The sequence below is a fragment of the Dipodomys merriami genome, unplaced genomic scaffold (assembly GCF_024711535.1).
Source record: "Dipodomys merriami isolate MVZ:Mamm:240054 unplaced genomic scaffold, mDipMer1.0.p SCAF_6, whole genome shotgun sequence".
NCBI lineage: Eukaryota > Metazoa > Chordata > Mammalia > Rodentia > Heteromyidae > Dipodomys > Dipodomys merriami.
The window spans coordinates 5,336,939-5,358,045 of NW_027206179.1; the positions used below are offsets into that span (position 1 = coordinate 5,336,939).

The 21,107-nt window shown below is 36.3% G+C and overlaps 1 protein-coding gene across 1 annotated transcript; it reads left to right on the top strand.

Moving 5' to 3' along the window:
- The first annotated feature begins 894 nt into the window (after positions 1–894).
- Positions 895–20,889, top strand: LOC138813702 (vomeronasal type-2 receptor 116-like). Its single transcript, XM_070002085.1, is given in 8 exon segments — positions 895–992; positions 11,149–11,437; positions 12,484–13,290; positions 14,541–14,768; positions 15,673–15,796; positions 16,904–17,009; positions 17,011–17,766; positions 20,802–20,889. Coding segments are annotated over 8 exon segments (2,496 nt in total).
- The last annotated feature ends 218 nt before the right edge of the window (positions 20,890–21,107 follow it).

Below are 21,107 nucleotides of genomic sequence, written 5' to 3' on the forward strand. Positions count from 1 at the left end.
CGGGCATTTCAACAATATTCGTGTCATCCATTGAAATGGGATGTGCTTCCTGTTCTATTATCTTCTCTAATTCTTTCTACTACATGTGACTGGTTTTCAAGTTTGACAGAAATCTTTGATGCCTTATGTTGAATATTCTTAAGACATTCATAGAGGCTGTGTCAGACAGTTAAGTACGGGGGTGTCTTTCTTCAGCAGTTTAGGTTGGTATAAAGCCTTCTGCTGGCATCTTTACGACATTGAAACTATGAGATATCATTTCTTTGCAAATGAGAGCATGTTTGCCTGAATATGTTATGTGTGAATCCAACCTCTAAGTACAATGCCCTCATAATTTTAGTTGACAATTCAGAGGCATAGACTTTTCTGGCCATTTCACCATTCACATGACATGGCTTCATCTCATGCAATCCAGTTGCCTAATCCCAAACAACTTTCATGCAAATAGTTTCTTGACACAGACTTAGAACAAACTACAACCAAGATAATTCCATCTCTGGGGCCTCCTCACTATCTGTGGTCTTGGATGAAATCACAGCACCTGCAGTGAAGAAGGCAAATTTACAAACATGATTTCTAACTCATGTTTTTCTTCCTGAGGCAAGGCTATAAATGCACAGCCCCTGGGAATACTCTTACACATTACTTCTAGGGACTCACAAGAGGCTTTGATTAGAGGTGAACCATAGTGTAGATCTTGGTCAATAAAAAAAGACATATATGCACATATACATAACTTAAACTCTGGGCCTCACTTCCTGTCAGCTTTTCCGCTTGGCAGAGGATTCAGGGATGTGCATTTTGGCTTTCACACTCCTCCTTCTCCATGTTCCCCTCCCTGTTAGGTCCCTGGCTGGAACTAGCTGCTTTTCTACAATGAAGCACCGAGCGCACATGGATGGAGATGTGATGCTTGCTGGGTTTTTTCCTCTCTACACTTTGGGAATAGATCACAGTCACAGCCATACTTCCAGGCAAGAAGACAACAAGATGTAAGTAATTCAATATTTTACTTCCATTACTGTTTTATTCTGAGGATGTTCGACTGGTGAGGGAACTGTGGGTGCCTGCATCAATGATCACTTTCTCGTCTATACTGACTTCTATCCCTATTGCCTCCAGAGCAGCCTAGTTTCATTATTTTGCTTTCATGTCCTGTTGAGAGATTTTCTGCCAGTTAGCAGGAGAGGACTCCATTTCCTACCATGTAGCTTCTCCTTTTCAGGACTGAAAGTTCTTCACTTTACTCCAGCATGCCTAGATCTCTTCCATTTCTTCTTTCACTGTGGAAAATGTAGTGATGTCACTACAATCCTGAGTCACTGGCATGATTTCTGTATTAAATGGCTGCCACTTCATTTCCTTATCCTCTATAACACAAGTCTGAGAACTTTTCTTTAGTAACATGAATATTTTGAGAATGTTGATAAAAAATTTTCATGGTGGCTCTTGCCTGTAATCCTAACTACTCATGGGGTTGATATCTGAGGATGGAGGTTTGAAGCCAGCCCAAGCAGGAAAATCTATGAGAACTTTATCTCCAACTGACCTGCCAAATGCTGGAAATGATGTTGTGCCTTAAGTGACAGTATGTGAGCCTTGAGCCAAAAAGCACAAGAACAGTGTCCAGGCAGTGATTTCATGAACTAGAACTAGTGTACACAGGTGCATATGCACACACACACAGAGTTACATACATACAGAATCTTAGTGCCCACAAGCAGTTACTTTTACAAATTAAGCCTTGTGGCATTGTTTCATGTCAGATATGCTCCACAACCCAGGTGTTATCAGGCAGCTCATTATTATGAAAGATTCCTTCTGGGGGAATTTTATGTGCCCAAGAGGAGTTCTTCTTTACTTGTGCACATGAATATTCTTGACACTTCGTCTGTAATACAGTATCTCATTAATAAGTGGTTATACTAAAAGACAAAAAAGAAAATTGACTAAACAGAACTTCAAGAAATTCTAGCAAACTATCTGATTTCTATTGCAAAAGAAAATGTCATTTTCTCCCTCATAAGCACTGCTTTTTAAGTGCTGATATGACAATTATAGCCAGAGGCAGCTGCCCAAAATTGAGAGCAAAGATCCCAGGATAGGAATCACTTTCTTCGGTACTATAGAAGATACATGTCTTCATTTTATATGTCAGTGATATGATTAGTGCAATTAAACATCAGTAGGTGAGAGATTTGACTGAAGTCAATTCCCACTGATGTTAGCTGATGTTTGCCAATTTATACTTAGCTGATGTTAGCTGATGTTTGCCAATATACTTTGGTGCTTGTGCCAAGTACCTGGTTCATGTTGCAGTTCCACACTGTATATCACATGCTTTGAGTTTATTCACTCACTATTTTATAACAATGTATTTTTTTATTTTTTATTTTTGTTGGTCATGGGGCTTGAACTCTGGTTCTGAGCACAGTCCCTCAGCTCTTTAACTCAAGGTTAGCGCTCCACAACATGAACCATAGTGTCACTTCCGGTTTTCTGAATGGTTTTTGGAGATAAGGGTCTCACAGCCTTCCCTGCTTGGACTGGCTTTGAACCAGGATCCTCAGATCTTAGCCTCCTGAGTAGCTAGGATTACAGGCATGAGCCACCACACCCGGCCTTTTATAACCATTTTGTAACCGTTTATAATCATTTTTCTCTCTCATGTCTCTAAATTATTTTACTCATTTTCACTTTTCTTAGGTAGCTAGGAATAAGATGTTGGTAACTGGCTTACATTGGAATCTTGCATGTATTTTTATCTCAAACCTGATACTCTGCTACTATACCTCTACTTCTAGCTTTTTGTTGGTTGACCTCACATAAAATGTGCCATGGACTTTTCTGTGACAGCTCACTTTGACTCAGGATCCTTAGCTGTCCGTTTCTTGTTTAGGTGGGATTGCAGGTCTAAGCCACCAGTATAGACAGATTTAATTTCTTGTGAAATGTCCAGTCTTTGATTTTTATATACCATTACTCAAACTGTAATTTTTGTTAATGTTAATGAATAAGTAATGAATGTCCTGAATACCCAAATGATTGAATATCAGTTTTCTGTTGTGATTTTCTATTTCTAATTTTTAAATGTCCTTTCTTTGATTGGATTTTTTCTATTCTAATATTTAATTTTTAGAACTCTTTTTCACTATATTATTCCTTCTCTCTGAGATGTTTAGCTAGCAAGATTTTTAAGTATTCATTTGGCTGTTGCACCATTTCTTTCATTGTGCTGAAGCTTTTCAATTGGACAGAAGCACAGTTTCTTTACATTTCCAGTGCTTGAGTGGAAGATATGGCCTTGGAAGTGAGACAAAGGATCTGTCATTTAATCAACCCAGAGACTATTCCTATTCTTTTATTGACTTTTGTTTAAGTTACCTGTGTATTTATATTTCCTCTCATTTTGACTATTACTGCAAACTTCAAGTTTCTATTATGAAATAATCAATTTTGAGATTAAAAAATATATGGTTTACATTGAGTGTTTCACACAGACACACCCAGCATCAGAATGCCACTGCTTGCTAATGGTGTCATGTTTGGGCCATGTGTTATTTGAAAACCACCAAGAATCATGTCTATTGTTAGAATAACCTTATGGTCTTCTATTTCTTTGATCCATGTGTCCATTTTTATCAGAATGTTTTCTGCTATTATAAGTAAAGAACTGGTACAGGGACGCTTTCCTGTAGTTATTGTGTCTTAAAATAGCTCTGGCTAATGGAAGGTTTCCTTGTTCATAAAATTAATTTTGCCTCTTTTTCTTTGAAGGATGTGATAGAAGTTTTGATATAGTCTTACTGAATCTTCTATAGATGGTTTTTCAATAATACAGCTATTTATATCCTACTGATTCTGTCATGTAGAATATTGGGAGATGTGGGTTCATATGTAGAATTTTATGGCTAATCTATTTTAAGGTTAATGATTTTTACTTCAGTTTTATCACCCTGTTGTTCTTGTAGAATGTCCTTTTTGCTTTCTTGATTATTGGCATTTTGTTTCAGTCTCTACTTTTTCTTCTACTTGATTATTTCAATCCTTCTACCAATTTTGGGTTTGTTTTTCCAGTTGCTTGAGATGCAGCATAGGTTCTTTAGTACAGCTTCTCTACGCCTGATTTCAGCAAAGGTTGTCACAGTTTCATTTCATTGCTCTTTTTCTACATCTATCCATTCTGATAATCCGTTTTCATTTATATTTGTTCCAAAGATTGGTAAACTTCTTGAACTTTGCCATGAAAAACAAGTTATTGATCCATTTAGAGTTGATTCTGTTGCAGGATGATGTATAAGGATCTAGCTTTATTCTTCTACAAGTGATTAACCACTTTTTCTAGCACCATGTACTGAAGAGGCTGTCTTTCTTACATTTCATTTTTAGCACCCTTATCAAATTTTAGATGGCTATAGGTCTGTGGGTTCATTTCTGGGTGTTCAGTTCTATTGCACTGGTCCTCAGGTATGTTCTTGTACCAATACCTAGCTGTTTGGATTACTGTGGCTTTGTAGTAGCTTGAAATTTGGTATTGATCTTCCTCCAGCACTGTTCTTTCTGTTAAGGATCGTTTTTGCTAATCGAGGTTTTTTATTGTTCTATATGAATTTTTGGATTGCTTCTTCTATTTCATTGAAGAATGAGGTTGGAATATTGATAGGTATCACATTGAACATGTAGATAGCCTTGGGAAGTATTGCCATTTTCACAATGTTGATCGTTCTAATCCAGGAGCATGGAAGCTTTTCCCAATTTCTATGTTCTGATTTGATTTCCTTTTTCAGTTTTTTAAAGTTATCATCATATAGGTCTTTCACTTCTTTAGTAAGGTATTTTACTTTTAGAGGGACTATTACAAAAGGAGTTGCTTGTCTGATTTCAGCCACCCTCTTCTCATTGTTGACATACAGAAAAGCCATTGATTTTTGAGGATCAGATTCAAAGCACACACTCTGAAAATATTACAAGATGGAATAGGAGAAACCTTAGGTCTCCTTGCAACAGGCCGACTTTTTCATGATAGAGACCCAGAAACAAAACGTATCGAAGAAGGTTGGACAAATGGGATTGCATGAAGCTGCAGAGCTTCTGCATGGCAAAGGACATAGCTAGCAATATCAATAGAAAGCCCATGGATTGGGAGAAGATCTTCACGAGCCATACAATGAACAAGGGTCTTATATTTAAAATATATGTGGAACTTAAGAAATTAAACCCCCAAAACAAATCCTCAAAGAAACAACTGCGCATAAATAACTGGGCTAAAGACTTAAAGAGAAACTCCTCTGAAGAGGAAAGAAGGATGGCCAATAGACACATGAAGAAATGCTCAAGCTCTCTAGCCATAAAAGAAATGCAAATCAAAACAACATGGAGATACCCCTTCACCCCAGTTCAAGAACTCTAATAACAACAGATGCTGGAGAAAATGTGGCCAGAAGGGAACCCTACTGTATTGTTGGTGGGAGTGTAAAGTTGTTCAACCACTTTGGAAAGTATTATGGAGGTTCCTCATAAGACTCCACATAGAGTTCCTCTATGACCCAGCACTCTCACTTTTGGGCATTTACCAAAAAGATCACAATCAAGGCCATACTAAGGCTACCAGCACAACTATATTTATTGCAGCATTATTTACCATAGCTAAGATATGCTCCTCAGTAGATGAATGGATCAAGAAAATGTGATTTTATATATATATATGCATATATATATATATATATATATATATATATATGCCTCCATCAGAAAGAATGACATTGCACCATTTGTTAGGAAATGGAAAGACTTGGAAAAATTATATTAAGTGAAGTAAGCCAGGCCCAAAGAAACATAGATCCCATGGTTTCCCTTATTTCCAATAACTAGTGTACATGTCCTACATGTGTAGGACAAGCAGAAAATGCCCAAAGCTATGTACACATGACCATATAAGATGATGTTAAGCAAAATGAACCCCAAGATAGGGACACAAATATTTTTTCTTTCTTGGTATTGATTCTAACATGTTTATAATGTACCATGTGATTTTTTTGTTGTTGCTTTCTATGTTCCTCCCCCATAGTATAACAACTGTTTTCACTGTATTTGATGTTGGTGCCCTGCATCTTGTATATACACTTCTCTAATTTGGGGAGGGGAAGCGAAAAAACAAAATGCTTAAATAATGATACAGGCTGACCCATTGTAACAATGAGATGTACAAGACATTATGTTGAAAATGAACTTACAACTAGCCAGGGCATGGGGTGGGGGAGTAGTTGTGGTGGTGGGAGGGAAAACAAAGGAAGAGGCACCAATGCTCAATAGAAAATGTACTTATTACCTTGTGAATGTAACTGTAACCCCTCTGTACAGCATTTTCCCATTAGAAAACAAACAGAAAAGCATGTCTTTTAATCATGTATTAATCACTTAATTAAATTGAATATTTTTAAATTAAATATTAATTAAAGACTTTATTTCTGATTGGAAAGGAATTCATTTCATTTTAATGTTTGGGAATATTTTTTGTTGTTTTCCTTGTTAATTTCTAGCCTTACCACTGTGTCTTTTTCAAGTATGCTCTATGTACATTTCATATATATTTTAAGTAAGTTTTTTATTGTGCAAATACTTTACAGAGGTGTTAAAATAACATGAGCAATATAATATCAAACATTGTTGCCTCCTCCTTTGTTTTTCCCCTGCCATCTATTCCCTCCCATCACCACAACTACACTACCCCCCATCCCTGCCTAAATTGTAAAGTTCATTTTTCAGGATAGTATCTTGTACATCTCATTGTTGCAATGGGTCAACCTGTACACCTAATAAAACAAATTCTTTATCCTATCCCATGATCTCTCCTGTCTAATCGTCAATATGTTGATGAGAGACAGTTTATTCAGATGTTGGGTGAAATGTTCTGTAGGTATATGTAAGGCTCATCTCAACGAGGGTGAATTTTAATTCTGATGGCTCTGTGCTGCCTTGGTCTGGAGTGTCTCTCCAGAAAATCCACAGCTCTTATTGTGTTGAGTATTATCTCTAAGTCTACTTACATAGAGTTAAGTGCTTTGATCATGTCTTAACATACATTAACAATCGTTATGTCATCTTGTTGATCTGATGGTTTTATCATTGCATTATCAACATGGCATATTTAATTGCTGTGACTAAGGTCTATTTGATGTGATAACTTATGGATACTTCTGCTTTCTTTTCCCTTTGATTTGTTTGGACTACTCTAATCCACTTCTTTTTACCACCCTCCCACCGTTGATGTATTTATTGTTTATTGCTATTATAAAGATGATGTTACAGTTACATAAGTAAGATGAAGAGAACATTTATTTTCCAATAATTTCACCCCTTCCTTTGCTATATTTCCACCCCATCCACACCCACAAGTTCCATAGTTTATTTTCAACATAGTGTCCAGTGAGCAGCAGTGCTGCATTTGTTCACCCTTTGTTCCACCTTTGCTGTGACTCTGTGCTTACAAAAACAACAACAAGAAGTAAACACTTTTGTTCACATTTCCTGGAGTTCTTTTTGACAAATATTATTTTATATGATCAGATGAATATAGATATTACACCTGTCTGTTCCTCTCCTGAGTATATTCTCCTTTGTTCTCACTGTGGGGAATGCCTAGAGACATGCATAATTTATCATGTGCAAGTGTTGTTTAATTTTTTTACCCTTTTCTTGGTTTACTTGTAGATTTATAGGTACATTCTATACTCAAAGAAAGCATACAACTTACGTTTCTGTAGATCTGGCTTACATTTCTTTCTTACACTCATTGAAGGCCATTGATGGTGAATTGACTTTCTTGGAATCAATCTATCCTTTGGACTGAGGGTTTTATTCAATCAAGCATTCTAACTCTTTTTTGTAGAGTTTACATTCACAGTCATTATTGACAGAACACTTGTCAACATTGCCATTAAGTACCTAATTTTCCTGGTTTATTGAAACTTCTTCCTTCCCTCCTCTTTTTCAGAGACTTCAGTGTTTATTTAGTTCAATAGTAGTGAATTTTGGCGTTTGGATTATGAGTTTTCATTTGTCTGCTATAAATTTCATGGTACTTATGGGGCTTAAAATACGATAACAAGAACCTACTTTGAAAGATGACAATTATCTGTGATTATGAACATAAGGGAAAAGGAAAATATACACACACAAATAGTAGAGGTTTTTATCAAATGTATGAATGTAGAAACATGTTTTAATGAACTCTTTTCCTTTAATTTTTCATGAAAGTTTTTCTTTAATAGTTACGATAAGATGGGGTAACATGTTTTCCAAGAAATGTACTTACTCACTTATTAGTGGAACGGAACTCCCTCTGTACATGACATTGGCAATAACGTGAAAGTAAAAACATTTTAAGATAAAATATTAGTGTCGTACAAATGAAAATGACAACTGATCCTCACATCATTTATAAATTGAATATTTAATTTTTCATTTTCCCATGGCAATAGTTAGATATGTTAATAATTTTCCCTCTTCATATAAATACTATGTAAGATTTGTCTACCATACTTACAATCTTAGAATATTCTCAGCTCACTTGAATAGTAAGTAAGTTTTATGCATATTTAAAATATTATTGTCTTCTTGTACTAGTACAAAGTGTTGTCATTCAGAGCAGTTTATGAATACAGTGACTTTTGAAACATGTCACCCCTTTTTAATATTCTCACCCTGTCGTCTGACCCAACAACTTCTTTTTTATTTTGGATTATATATTGAATTTTTTGCTATTTCACAAAAATTTGAGGGGAAGGGAAAAAAAACAAATTGTTTAAATAGGGATACAGGTGAACCCATTGCAACAATGATAGGTACAAGATGCTATGTCAAAAAATGAACTTTACAAGTTTGGTGGGGAGGGAGGGGGAGATGGGAGGGCAGTGATAATAAGGGGAAACAAAGGAGGAGGCAAAAATGCTTGATAAGAAATGTACTCATTGGGGCTGGGAAAGTGGCTCAGTGGTAGAGTGCTTGCCTCACATGCATGAGGCTCTGGGTTCTATTCCTCAGTACCACATAAGCAGAAAAGAAATGTACTCATTACCTTGCTCATGTAATTGTAATCCCTCTATATGGTATTTTCACAATAAAAAATTCTTAATAATGATAAAAAAAGAAAAAATATGTACACTTTATGCATAGTTATATATATAGATATATATATATTATCTATAATTTCCTATATATCATGACATACATGTTCTTTATATACTATACATAGTATATAGTACAAATAATATATATGTATGCTTATCTAGGGTTAGTGTTTTGCTGTGTGGTTTTGTCAGCATCACACTGTTCTCTGTTTAATGTTAGACTGGGGGCACTTCAGGCACGTCCTTCTGGGTCTCCCTGGGCTTCCTGGGAAGGTAAGATGCTTAGGCTGCAGCCACTCATCAGGGATCTGGATGCTGTGTTGCTGTCTTCTGCTCCTGTGTTTCTGTTGTGAGATATCTTCTGTATTTGAATGAGTCTCTATCTGTTTAAAGTTTGATTGGTGTAGATCTCTTGAAGTGAAATGGATGCAGGGAATCTAAATAGCTGTTTTTCAGACACATCTAAGGAGTTTACATGTGATGATGCCACCATCTTCCCATATCACTTCTGCCTATGAAGTGCATCATTAATGTATTGACTTGAGAGTTTTCTAATTGGTTGATGCAACCATTTACAATCACTGACTGTACTCTGAGAACTGCCTTTGTTGTGGGGCAATGGAGTTGATATTTTATGTGTTTTATCTTTTTTTGCTGTTGTTTTTAATGTATTTATAATATACCATGTGAATTGTTTTTTCTTTTGTATGTTCTTCCCCCATGGTATAATCCCTGTTTTTACTGCATTTCATTCTGCTGCCCTGCATCTTGTATATACAGTTCTCTAATTTGTTGAGGGGAAGTGAAATAACAAAATGCTGAAATAAGGATACAGATTGACCATTGTAACAATGAGTTGTACAAGACACTGTGTTGAAAATGAACTTTACAACTTCAGGGGTGGAGGGAGGAGTTGGGGGGTGGGGACAGAAGAGATGGTAGGGGAAAATCAAAGGAGGAGGTAACAATGTTCCATACGGAATGAACTCATTACTTTACTCATGTAACTGTAAACCCTCCATACACTATCTTTACAATAAAACATATATAAAAAAGAGAAAGGCTTAAATCTTTTCTCTCTCTTCAAAGAATTCCTGAAACTCAGCAATGAATTGCTCAATTTCTATGAGTTTCAGTATTTTCTGTGATTTCATTTTCTGTTGTGCTCAACTTTCATTGTGTTCACAGGATACAGGTTATACATTCTTGTGTATTTTTCTTGTTCATTAATGATTCTGTTTTGTGGCCTGAAAAAAACTTACTTTAGTATTTAATATAGGAAGAGTCTAGTGGAGATACAATCCCTTAACTCTTCTTCTCTGGGAAAATCTTTGTCCTTCCTTCATTTCTACAGGATAGCTTTGCTAGGTATAATACTCTGGGTGGATAATTTAGATTTTTTATCTTCAGATCTCTAAACATCTCTTGCCATGTTCTATTGACATATGGATTCTACTAAGACATTAGCTATTATGCATATGGGTGCATACCTATGGGATATGGGTCCCATTGTAGTGTGGATATGCAGTGAGACTACTCAGTCCACAGTGAAAATGTAAATGATTTTATTGAGTGAAAAGTGCTGATGGGCCAGGACCAGAATCCCAGGAAATGGACCCGCATGCCAGTCCACATTGGTTTTTAAGCATTTTTGGCTAGGATGGGTAAAGGCGGTGGCTGGGTGTTGGTTTAGCTAATGACTGTTACAAGAAATTACAAGGTTTTGCTAGAGGGATCCAGGGGAATAGGACCAAGGGTGGTGATGGTTCAGCTGTGATGCATGTGGCAATGGAGAAAAACAAGCTCTCCCTGGACTTAAATAAGTATCTGAATCTCATTCATGACAAATTCCCTTTGTGTCCATACCTAATTCTATATGGAAGCATAAGAGACCACATTTATATTCCATTCTGATTGGAGCAATATTTTAACATATAAATTGGCTAAGAAGCAAGCATTTAATGTATCAAAGTCTTAAGCTTTGAAATACTGCACCTCAATTTCTTTGCTCATTATACAGGTTTAGCTTCAAGAACTATCAGTGTGTTTTGGCCTTGACTTTTGCTATTGAGGAGATAAACAAAAACCCTGATCTTTTACATAATTTAACTTTGGGATTTGATATCTATGATGTTCACTTCAGAGCTTGGACAATGTTTAAGAATCCCTTCATTTTTCTTTTTGGGAAGTATAAGATTCCAAACTACTCCTGTGTGAGAGTCAGCAAGTCTATAGCAGTAATTACAGGACCATCAGGAATAACATCTGACCAGATTGGGACATTGCTAGGACTCTACAGATTTCCACAGGTGAGGTTAAAAGATGTGGAAGTTTAGAAAAACATCTAATTTGGTGGCAGTTCAGATGTTAGAAAAGAAGGATAGGAAGAGATTATGAACCAATCAAATTTTGTGGTATGGAGTAACTACTCAAAATTAATGGGGAATATATTTTTATAGTTTGGAAAAAGTGATGGAAGATTTGAGCAGATAATTAGATAATTTATTTTTTCAAGCCTTATCAAAAATTTTCTTTAATGAACCAGGAAATGGAAAAGGGCTTTACAATGTAAGGATATGCTGAGCAGGGTACTAATAGATCACACCAGTAATCCTACCTAATCAGGAAATTTGTATCTCCAATTAACCTGCAAAGAATACAAGGTGAATGTGTGACTCCACTGGTACAGCATAAATCTTGAGTTTGTGCCCCATATTGTCTAGTATGTACACACACACACACACACACACACACACACACACACACAAACGCACGTGAAATATATTATGTTGAATGAAGTAAATCAAGTTCAGAACAAGAAAGTATAAATGTGTCCTTTCATATGTGAAAGTTAGATCTAATATATGAACATGTATTATGAAATAAATATGGAACACAGCCATTTGCACACACACACATACACACACACACACACACACACACTTCAGTTTGACTAAAGTGTGGTATACAAAGGGATGCAAGTCCATGGTGCAATATTTATGATCTACTGGCAGTGTAGAAAATGAACACAAAGCAAAGGCATGGTAGATGTGAAAGAATAAATGCAAAAGAATAGAGAATGGATGAGGGGGGGAACATAATATTCAGTGGGGACGTGGGAGTGACTGAGTTTGATATAGATAGGAAAAGTTGATGAAAATAGTGACAAATATCAAGACACAATTGGCAAGTAAATTGAAATGTTGTACAATTATTCAAAACCAATTAAATTATTTTTTAAAACTAAAAAAAACCTTCCTTCCATTTCAACTAGTTCTTTACAGAATTCAAGGCTGTGATTGGGATGCATGGCAATCTTCTCATTCATGGAGTGTCCAATTCTTTTCCTCTTTAGTTTACCTTTGGGCCTTTTGATCATGACCTGAGTGACCATAACAAGTTTCCTGCTCTCTATCAGATGGCCCCAAAGGACACATCAATAGCCACTGCTATAGTCTCCTTACTGCTTCACTTCAGCTGGAGCTGGGCGGGACTACTGACTACACAAGATGAGAATGGTGCATGGGTTCTAGCTGAATTGAAAGAAGAGATGGCCAAGAACAAAATTTGTGTAGCCTATGAGCTAATGATCTCAACCCAAGACACATCACATATATACAAACTCATGGCAGTCTATAACCAGATAAATCTATCTTCAGCAAGTGTCCTCATCATATATGGTGATAATGATTCCCTGATAGCTTTAATGGTATTTATTGAGCAAATATTTATGCATGGTAAAGTTTGTATCGTGAACTCAGAGTGGGATTTCACCCTGAAAAGGAGATATTTCATGCTAGGCTCATTGCATGTACCTTTTATTTTCACACATCATCATGTAGATGTTTCTGGATTCACAGATTTTATCAAGACAGTTAAACCTTCCAAATACCCAGAAGACATTTTTCTTGCCAGACTGTGGTTTCTCTCTTTTAATTGCTCAGATGTTGAGTCTGACTGTGTAACATGGGACAACTGTGCTCAGGATACCTCTTTGGATTTGTTGCCTGCATGCACTTTTGACATGACTATGTCTATGGATAGTTACAATATATACAATGCTATGTATACTGTGGCCCAAGCTCTCCATGACATGCTTCTTCATCAAACAGAAGTTCAAACAATGGGAGATAGAAAAGGAGTACTGCCTTCCTCTTTGCAGGTAATTTCTTCTATGTTGGAGTACACACACACTGTGAGCAAAGGCACTTTCTAGAGGAGTGTCTTATAATGAAATAAAATATATCTGTATGTATGAATGTGTTTTTTCTCTCTCTGTATATATATGATATGTGTATATGCATACATCTATCTATCTATATGTTTGTATTCATACATCATATATATCTTGGTTGCTGATATTAATGTGTATATGTTTCAGTATTTTAAATAGTTTTACGAAACATTAAATTTCCTGTCTATTAACAGAAACTATTGGAAGTACAAAATTAAACAAATATAGATCCACAATTAAACTTTAAGTACTTCAGGTCTATTTCATATCCTGTGCAATTTTTCACGTTTCAAAATTTTTGAAGCATGCTACACATATGTTGATATGCTCTAAAGAAAACAACAGCCAGTAGCAAAGATAAAATATATTCCATATTTCTGGCTTTTATTCTGCTTATGTGGTGCTGAGGAATCGAACCCAGGGCCTCATGCATGCAAGGCAAGCACTCTACCACCGAGCCACCTTCCAAGCCCCTATATTCCATCTTTCTATAAATTAATTTTAGCCAGTGCAGGGGCTTGTATAGAGTGCCTGGGCTATGTCTCTGATTCTGTGTTCAAGGCTACTTCTCAACCACTTGAGCACAGCACTACTACCTGCTTTTCCTGAGACAAAATTGGAGACAAAATTCTCACTGACTTTTTTGCACAGGCTTGCTTTGGAGCATGATCCTCTGATCTGAGCTTCCTGATTAGCTAGGATTACATACTTGAGGCACCAGCACCCTGCTTATGAACTCATGAGTTACCAATAAAGTTGATATGTTTGTAGCTAGTGTTTTGAAAACTGTAAATTCAGCTATTTCTCTATGAGTTTCTTCAGTCAGAGCAAAGGCTGACTTGCTGAAAATAATTATTCATGTTTTTCATAAGTGACCGAGCTTAACCAACTTTTGATATTAAACATTTAGCATGCTCAAACTATAGATATTCACGAGTGGTTGTGGCAAGTTGTAGCAGAATGATTTTTTTTCCTGAAAAACATCCTCCTACTCATTTTCTGAGTAATCAGAAAAGGTTATTTTTTCACAAAGATTTTTTTATTCTTCCATAGGTGTCTCTAGTGTCTCTAATCTCTGAATTCAGAATCAGAAGTTAAAGGCAATTAGGAACTTTTAATATTTCAAGGTTTCAGTCTTAACTCTGGGATATACCTGACCATAAGATGTCTTCTTTTAGCTGCACACATTTATGAAGAATGTCCAGTTTTATAATCCAAATGGAGATCAAGTGATTTGGGGTGAGAAAAGGAAATCGGAGCCAGAGTATGATATTCTCAACATTTGGAATTTTCCAGAGGGTCTTGAACTTGAGGTGAAAGTAGGAAAGTTTTCTCCATATGATCCACATGGCAATCAACTGTCTTTATCTGAAGATATGGTAGAGTGGGCAATCGGAACTACAGAGGTGAGTTGAATCTAATCCTAATAATTTTAAGCACACACAAATCAACAAAATCACCCTTCAAATATGTACCTGGCTGAGTTCCAGCAACTTTCTCTTATATTGCTAGAGTCTAATAGAGCTGAGATGAGATTATTAGAGTAAACCCACACAAAAAAGTCTGTGAGACTCTTATCACCAATTAACCTCAAAAAATCTGGAAGTAGGGCAATGGCTAGTAGAGTGCTATGCTTGAACAAAAAATATCTCAGCTCCAGTGCCTAGACCTCAAGCTCAAGAGGCAGGATGAGAACCGAAAATGTTAATTTGCTTCTTAATGTTGATTTTGAATAGTGTCCATGGGTTTCTAACACTGATAAAATATGTGGTGAGGTAATTTATGTGGTTGAAAGTTTTCTTTTACTCCCTTCTGTGGAGATTCATTTAATCGTTAATTGACCTGTTACTTAAATATCTTTGATTAAAGGAATCATTGAAGGCATCTGGAAAAGATTCTAATGTCATGGCTATAGGAAAATGAAGAGAAAGATAAGATGTTCACATAACACTAGAAAGCAGAGGTCTGCTCCTTTCTCTTGCCCATATAACAGATGAGTAGGAGACAACATATACTGACATGAATTCAAGGAAATCCTAGAGGGCAGTACACTAGAAATTATGTTCTCACCACTACTTTCCACCTTTTAAAAATCCCATACGTTCCAGTAATTCAACAGGCTAGAAATCAAGATTGAAGCACATAGCCTTTGGGACTCATGGAATAGGGAATGTATAACAGAATTAAATTAACCAACTGTACTTACATGCTTAAAACATTATGCTTAAACATCCCATTTTCAGGGAATGGATTCTTGTAGTGTTTAGTATGGTTCTGAACAGTTACTGTCACATCCCTGCCTGTCCTCAGACTCCTCACTCTGTCTGCAGTGAGAGCTGTGATCCTGGATTCAGGAAATCTCCTCAGGAGGGAAAGGCTGCCTGTTGCTTTGATTGTGCACCTTGCCCAGAAAATGAGATTGCTAATGGGACAGGTGAGTCCATGAGTTATAAAGATTTTTTTTATTTCTCCCTAGTTTTCCTCAATCCAAACAAGTCAATGCAAAAACTGTGTATTAGGATTACAGTGCTCATTCTCCTGTTTTCTGTTAATAAGCACATTCTGATAAGTGGTGGATTTCTACTGGAAATATGATAGAACATGGCTTTGAATTACATATTTATTAAAAATTTTACAGTATATTGCAAGCAAAGTTATCTCCAGGAATCCTTCTTATCACTAATCCTTAGGATCAGTCTAAACTCTAACATGAAATTAAATATAAATCTTTAAGGTTTATTGTTTTTTGTTTTTGTCAGTCATGAGGCTTGAACTCTGGGCCAGAGTGCTGTCCCTCAGCTCTTCAGCTCAAGGTGAGCATTCTACCACTTTAGCAACAGCGCCACTCCCAGTTTTCTGAGTGTTTATTGGACATAAGAGTTTCACAGACTTTCCTGCCCGGGCTGGCTTTGCACTGAGATCCTCAGATCTCATCCTCCTGAGTAGCTAGGATTAGAGGCCTGAGCCACTGGCACTCAGCTAAACATAAATCTTATAAAGACAGAGTTCATCTCAAATCTTTCATTTTACCCACTTGAATTTTACATATCTTTATTTCTCAGTGCAAAGCACTCTTCTTGACAAGGTGCAAAGACTCAGTAAACTAGAATAAATTTTAAGAAGTGAGCATGACTATTGAGTGTCCAAGAGTGATCAATTTGTTTCAACAACTTAACATGTGAGCAGGCAAGAGAAACATAATGAAATCAAATCAAGGATAATATACCACAGAGAAAAATAAATGTCTTACAGAAACATGTATGGTAATGTAAGCTGTATAATTCCAAGGTTAATATGATTGCAGTACTCTTGAGAATGAGAAAAAGTGTAAATTTTTAATAAGATATTGCAATACCTCAACTGTGATATTATCAACACATGTGAGTGTCATTGAGCAAAAAAATGTTTAAGAAAAAAGTCCAAATAAAGAAGAAGATAAATAAAGAAGATAAAGATTTCACCTAAGTAAAAAGTGTCCTCAATTCTTTGAAAGAAACAAGGTTATTAAAAGTAAGTAATGGTAGTAAACTTTTCTCACCAGATAGGGAGAAATGTCTGCAGTGTTCAGATCATCAGTATGCCAACACACAGAGGACTCAGTGTTTGTTGAGAGCTGCCAGTTTCCTGGGTTTTGGAGATCCCTTGGGCTGTCATGGGTCTATGCTTTTGTAAGCTCACTGCAATGATTCTTGGAATATTTTGGAAACATCATGACACTGCCATTGTCAAGGCCAATAATAAGGCTCTAAGCTACATCTTGCTCATCTCCCTCATCTTCTGTTTCCTCTGTTCCTTGCTCTTTCTTGGCCGTCCCAACACAGTCACCTGCATCCTGCAGCAGATCACATTTGGGGTTGTGTTCACTGTGGCTGTTTCCACAGTGTTGGCCAAAACTGTGACTGTGATTCTAGCTTTCAAGGCCACTTCCCCAGGGAGAAGGATGAGGTGGCTGCTGGTATCAAGAGCTCCTAACTTCATCATCCCTATTTGTACTTTGATCCAACTGACACTTTGTGGATTCTGGCTGGGAAGCTCTCCTCCCTTTGTGGACACAGATGCACACTCTGAACATGGCCACATCATCATCCTGTGCAACAAGGGCTCCCTCACTGCCTTCTATTGTGTCCTGGGATACCTGGGCTCTCTGGCTCTGGCCAGCTTCACTATAGCTTTTCTGGCCAGGAACCTACCTGACACCTTCAATGAAGCCAAGTTCTTGACCTTCAGTATGTTGGTGTTCTGCAGTGTGTGGCTCACTTTCCTTCCTGTCTATCACAGTGCCAAGGGGAAGGTCATGGTAGCTGTGGAGGTCTTTTCTATCTTTGCCTCTAGTGCAGGACTCTTAGGCTGCATTTTTTTCCCAAAGTGTTACACCATCTTGTTAATGCCAAAAAGAAATTCTCTGCATGGCTTCAGTGATATAAGACATAATAATAGAAATAAGCATTCTTAAGATTAAGCACATAGTTTTGATTAGTATTCACAAGGTCTGATCTAATTCTACAGTAATTATCTCTTCTTGTCATAGTTTATATTATGAAATGTATACTTCAAAGACTAAGGATCTATTGTGCATTTTCCTAACAGTGGTAGTCACAAGTGATCGTGATCACAATTTAATCTGGAATTTTGCTTCTATATTTGGTTCCACCTTTTCAATCTGCACTCAATTCTATTATGCCCTCTTCTTAATGTCTTTTCACTCTTGTCTTTGTCAACAACTCTTCTAAATTTTTCAGTATATTAACTTCCTGTCTTCACACCACCATTTTGGAGATTCCTCAAATACATTTCATTAATATTCTCTTCTTCACAAATTTACATTTTTTAATGTGGTCCTTAGGAAATGTTTTGTTCAATACTTGTATATTTCTACACACATGTTCACCTCTTAAAATTATCCTGAGTCTCTTTTGTAGGACCTTACTCTCTGTCCTGGTCTCTCTTTTTCTTTGTCTCTCTCTATATCCTTCTTTGTCATCCTCTTTCCTGTCACGCTGCTACCCTCATATAGCTTAGGAATGACTTGTATATGCTATAAAAATACACTTTGATTTAAGGTTACAATATAGGAATTTTTTTTAATTTTCTCTTAAGATTAAAGTCTGTCATACATAGTAGTAAGCTCCTTCTTGCCTGCATTTCTTTATCTTTGGTTGATTAATCACTCTACATTAATTTGACACCAAGAATTTTGAATTTTAAAAATGTATTTTTTGTAATATCATCACTATTACGATCTGTTCCAATGGGCAATATTTTTAGTTGTCCCATTTCAATCCTCTTTATATGGCAAGCTTTACTTACTGTTTCATATAGACTGATTTAGTAAGCTCCATATTATGTTTACAGAATTACATATTTAAGAGATTTAGACACATTCATTTCTTGTCTGTTCAAGACTTCTTTAGAGTTTTTTTTCTGATAATAATTTGATTCATTTATCCATACTTATACTCAGGGCCTATACTGTCCTTTAGTTTTCACTCAAGGTTTCTTTACCACTTGAATGTCGTCTCCATTGCTTGCTATTTGGTCTCTTACTGGAAATAAAAGTCTTGTACATTTACCTCCCCAGGCTGATTTGAACTTCATACATGTGCATTTCTAAAAGATACATGGCTAGGTAACTTACCATAGCTTTCTATAAATTAAATTTTTAGTTGACAATAAAACAATGTTTGGAAAGTATATTGTGTGCTTATTCTTTTTTGGGGGGGGGTCCGGTTGTGGGGCCTGAACTCTGGGCCTGGGAGCTGTCCCTCAGCTCTTCAGCTCAAGGCTAGCGCTCTACCACTTGAGCCACAGCGCCACCTCCGGCTTTTTTCTTTTTGCTTATGTGGTGCTGAGGAATCGAACCCAGGACCTCACTCACACAAGGCAAGCACTCTACCACTGAGCCATCTTCCCAGCCCCGTGTGCTTATTCTTGTTGTGGCATGATGTTAATTTTCAACTTCCTCATTATATTAATCAAGATATAATCAAAATACTCATCAGATTCTATTGCATTTTTGACTGTGTTCCTTATTTATTTAAGGAATTTCATTAATACAGCTGATTTTATATAATTGAATAAAATGCAGAACCCTCATTGTATAATGAGAAATCAATGGGGAAATATGTGGTTTCAGTGATTTTTCATATTATTTTGTAGTCCTTGCTAATTTTTTCTGAGTAAGGTTTTCAGTGATGTTACACAATACTTTTTCTCTTAAATAAAGTAATGAAAAGAATGTGCATATGTTTGGACTTATATGTTGAAGTAAGATTGGATTGATGGGAGCCAAGGAGGAATTAAATGCATATAAATAAAAAGTTCATGCATAAACAGATAGAAGAACAGGGATAGGAAGGATAAAGGAAAATGTAGTCATATAAAATATTTTTATTTTTGTGACAATAAAACTTTATTCATAGGAATCACACTGGATTTGGCCCTTGAGTCATGGTTTTCCTATCTTCCATGTATTGTGTGTGTGTGTGTGTGTGTGTGTGTGTGTGTGTGTGTGTGTGTGTGTGTGGTGTGTGTGTGCATCTGTGTGTATGTGTCTGTATGAGTGTGTTTGTGTGTGTGTTATTGAGAAGCAAATACTAAATATTTTAATCAGATTTTTGTTACTTTAAAACAGTTCGTATATCTAATATCAAACATTGGAAATATCATATGAGTAAAGGAGAATAAAGTAATAGAGGCCATGAGGATGATTTAAATTTTTACAGGAAATAAAATGTAATGGATAAAGGATAATTAGACAAAAGATTTTATATGGCCATATAAAACTAACATAATGAAACCCATTTTAAATATATACAATAGTAAAATCTTAAGGTAACAGAAAAAATAAAATTTAAAACTTAATCTACTTAGAGTTGGAAACTTAAACTGTCTTTTGTCTATTAGGACCAAACTTTACTTTTTAATCTTTCAAAATAAAATTAACGATGTGCCCAATGTTGATTTCACATATCCCTTCAAATGGTGGCTTCAGAAAAACAAATACCTAGGACTATAAACCTAAGAAAGATCTGTAAACACCTCTACAATGAAGAGGAAAGCTATGATACAAGACAGTGGATAAGAAAATGGAAAGACACTCTGCGATCAAAGTCTGAAAGAATTAACTATGTTTATTGCAGCATTATTTACCATAGCTAAGATATGGAACCAACCCAGATGAAGTGCAGTTGTTTGCACAGCTATGAAGAGAAACTTACAACAAAAATACACAGAGTGAGCTGGGAGTTGGTGACTCCTATCTGTAATACTTGCTATTCACCAAGTTGAGATCAGAGCATTGCAGTTCAAAGTCAGCCTGGACAGGAAAGACATTGAGGACCTTATCCATAATTATCTACCAATAAAAAAGCTGGAAATGGATCTTTGGCTCCAAGGGGTAGATTAAAACATTGACCCAAAAGCTCAAAACCAGTGTGCAGACAGTGAATGACCAGGAATAGCACCAAGGTAAAACAAAAACAATACAAGAACAAACACCTCCAAAGTCACAGAGCAGAGGAGACATAGCAGGATTGTGATAGAGTAACATTACTTTTTAGTCTTCATTGTGGGAATCCTCTACTAAACTAACCAGTCTCACACATGACTTAAACCTGAAGGGCTAAGAAAATGAGGGCGGAAAGCAAAGTAGCTAGGATTCAATTAATAGCCTAGAATGGATTTCAGGTAGGGTAAATAAAATGACCATCAGAGTTGTTGCATCCCCTGGAATTCCAGATATCAAC